Genomic DNA, 3,332 nt, shown 5'->3' with positions numbered 1-3,332 from the left:
TTTTCACGCTTTCTGCCGGAAGTGAACACATTTGCCTTTTTTTGTTACATATTTCTCCCACTATTTGTTGGCGACGGGGCGCTGTCTTTGGGCTAAAATTGGAACGATACAGAGAAGATTAGCATGGTACCACGATGACAACCATGTAGAGTCAATCCATTCAAGCCAATTTTAGTACCACTTTATCTCATGGTTCCACCTACATCATAAAAACAGTTTGGGAACGACTGGTAGGACACACAAAAAAAAAAAGAAAAAAAAAAAGAAAACTTTTGCATCTGCAATCTTCCCATCACCTTGATTAATGGGTTATAAGTGGTTATAAATGTGTTCAATATATCTGTTTCGACATAATATATTGAACATTAACCAAACATATTATGTTGGGTTAATTGCCCAGCGGCCCTATAGTGCGGAGGCAACACTATAGGTCCACCAGAAGGGGGCGGTGTAGCTGAAGTTGTTATGCTTGTCAGACACCACACACATTGCTGCCTTAACCTTCAGTAGATGGCAGCAGCTCATATTTCACCCGTGTTGTCTTCTGGACCTTGTAGATGGCTACTACACAGATCATGGCTACAGCTGTGAGAAGACATCCAGCGATGAAGACCAGGTTCAGGTTCAGGTTCAGGCTGGTAGCTGAGGGAAAACCACAACAACACTATGAGATCATGCTTAATAGAACAACAGTGGGTCAGGACCCATGTGGGTCGCAGACCAATATTGGTTGTGAGTAAATACCCCTTTAGTTCCTACATTTTGTTTATTTCAAAAGATTTTCAAAAAGGTCCCCCCAAAAATCAAAATTTGTCATATTATGTTTTGTATTTTTATTTTATAAATAATCCCATATAAAAATACTTTTAAGAAGTAGTGAAAATAGCCGATCTACAAGCTCACAACATGTTACATGGCAACGTGTTTGAGCTTGTAGATCTGCTGTCTTCACTAGTTTGAATCCCAGGGAGACATCGATTTGACTTTTCTTCTTCTTCAAACGTTTTCATATCAAGGACCCCTGTCCATGACATGCTATACACACAGTACTCCAGCTGGAATCAAGTTGGAAATTGCACACCATTCAGTCACCTACTAGCACACAACTATTCATCACAGACTTGAGAAAGGTTTCAGAGTCACCTGTGATCTCAGACGACCTTCTCAGACGCAGGGGACCCTGGGAAACGTAGTGCCTTGCAGTTTGAATGACAGCCTCTCTCTTCTGTCGATAGTTTGGTCTAGACTGAGTGGAGTTGATGCATCCCTTGGAGCATCTGGTGTCTGGGTTCCCAGCTTCACACCGGATAACAGAACAGCTGATGTACACCTGAAACATCAGTAAGAACAAAACCAGTTTTAAACCTTGTTAGATTTTATTTGTGGAAATAATTGTACCATCGCTGGAGCTAAACAGTTCCCTGTTTACCTGATCATGCAATCCTATGAATTTGAAGGCCTCCATTGAGAACTGGAAATGCTTTTCATGGCGTGATGAAAGAACTTCAACAGTTTGGTCCACGGTACACCTGGTTGGAATCAAGAACAAAACACCTATTTATTGATGCTAAGAGAGCGTGGTATAGCATTTCGTGAATATGCACACAAAGGCAAATAGTATAATTAAATAAACATAACTTTTTATGCAGTTTTGAATTCACAAAAGCATATGAGAGAAATGATTTAAAGCACTAATGAATTCATTGTCTGACAATATTTCTGTATTCTGTTACATGGTATTCCTCCTGGCTTGTAACTTCCTCAACTGGAGGCTCAAATATCATTGTGACTACTATAATAACAATAACCTAAATCAGGGGTTTCTACACCTTTCAATGCCAAGGACACCGAAATAGGCAAGTTGTGATCCCCACTCCCCCTATTGTGAAACGGCCTTGCGTGTGTGTGTGCACACACACGCAAGGCCGTTTCACAATGTGTGCGTGTGCGTGTGCGTGTGCGTGTGTGTGTGTGTGTGTGTGTTGTAACTGCACTCACCCATGTTCTATGATGGAGTAGGTTGGTCGGTAGCTGGGGTTGTCGTACGGCGCAGCTCTGCAGAACTCCACAAACAGTTCAGTGTTGTTGAGTGAAGACGAGGCCTCTATCTCCATGTAAATCTTGTCCCCTACGTCGTACTCCAGCGGATAGGAGCGGGGGTCGATCATGGAGGTGAAGCGCCGGCTGTGAAAGAACTCAAACTGGTAAGTGAACGTACCAAAGCCCTTCTCCTGGACCGTGACGTTGTTTCTGTGTACGGTGTAACTCAGGGTCACGTTGCCAGTCTTGGGGTACTGGCAGGAGATCTCCACCTCCAACAGGTGCTTGCGGGTGATGACGTCACTGACGTCATCAATGGTGGTGATTGCATTTTTGAAGATGAGGTTCTCGTCATCCTCCTGTGCGCAGGACATAAGAGTTTAGTGTAATCCACTAGTTATGAAGATAAGAGTTTAGTCTAAACCCAGTAGCTATGGAGATAAGAGTTTGGTCTAACCCAGTAGTTATGAAGATAAGAGTTTAGTCTAATCCAGTAGTTATGAAGATAAGAGTTTAGTCTAACCCAGTAGTTATGAAGTTAAGAGTTTAGTCTAACCCAGTAGTTATGAAGTTAAGAGTTTAGTCTAATCCAGTTGTTATTAAGATAAGAGTTTAGTCTAACCCAGTAGTTATGAAGATAAGATAAGAGTTTAGTCTAATCCAGTAGTTATAACCCTAACCCCACCAGATGTGGCCAGTTGTGCTTCGGGCACCAAAATAGGTAGCCCTGAACAGATGTGACCAACTAGCATCCAGGAATGACTCCTTTACCTCAATCTGAGTACCACAGCCACTGAGGGGGACAACTGCTATGATGTGAGTGCTGTTTTGTCGTCTTTCCAGACTACAGGCCACGTTGCTTGGGTCATTGAGTCGCAGATGTCCTGCAAGTCCCCCGAATGAGGATTTGTCCATCTCTACTGTCATGGCGGTCTCATTGCAAATCACATTGGCTTTAACTGAAATGAGGTTTCCAGATGATGATGATGATGATGATGATGATGATGATGATAATGTTACTATAACCAAGTAAACTGACTACATGTTAATTCGTCTTAGATTGAACACTGGTTAATTTTACATCAGCTAAGAGTGCGTAGCCCCTATAAAGATTCGCTTTCATTGTTTAATCAAGGGCATCCAATGTGTTAAAGATTACATGAAATGCTTTTTTGAGAGTAATTATTTTCCATGTATTCAAAGGAGCAGTAGGGCCCAGGTCCATTACCTGGAGCACTACTGGTTGCTGATGGCCAGGTAATTTTGACGTGTGCTCTCAATAACTGAAGTCC

General features: G+C 42.2%; 1 protein-coding gene across 1 annotated transcript; it reads right to left on the bottom strand.

Annotated features, from left to right (window-relative positions):
* Positions 1-496: 496 nt before the first annotated feature.
* Positions 497-2,967, bottom strand: LOC308290209 (ZP domain-containing protein-like; the record flags this gene model as incomplete). The annotated part of the gene is made up of 5 exons (XM_080731984.1): positions 497-642; positions 1,144-1,330; positions 1,430-1,529; positions 1,999-2,399; positions 2,812-2,967. 5 exons carry the CDS (start codon positions 2,965-2,967, stop codon positions 497-499), a joined length of 990 nt encoding a protein of 329 aa, XP_080588110.1.
* Between the last annotated feature and the right edge of the window lie 365 nt (positions 2,968-3,332).

Source organism: Nannobrachium achirus, assembly GCF_963921795.1.
Source record: "Nannobrachium achirus genome assembly, chromosome: 8".
In the NCBI taxonomy this organism is placed as follows: domain Eukaryota; kingdom Metazoa; phylum Chordata; class Actinopteri; order Myctophiformes; family Myctophidae; genus Nannobrachium; species Nannobrachium achirus.
The sequence above is the reverse complement of the archived record's forward strand: the minus strand, read 5'-3'. Positions and strand labels throughout refer to the sequence as shown.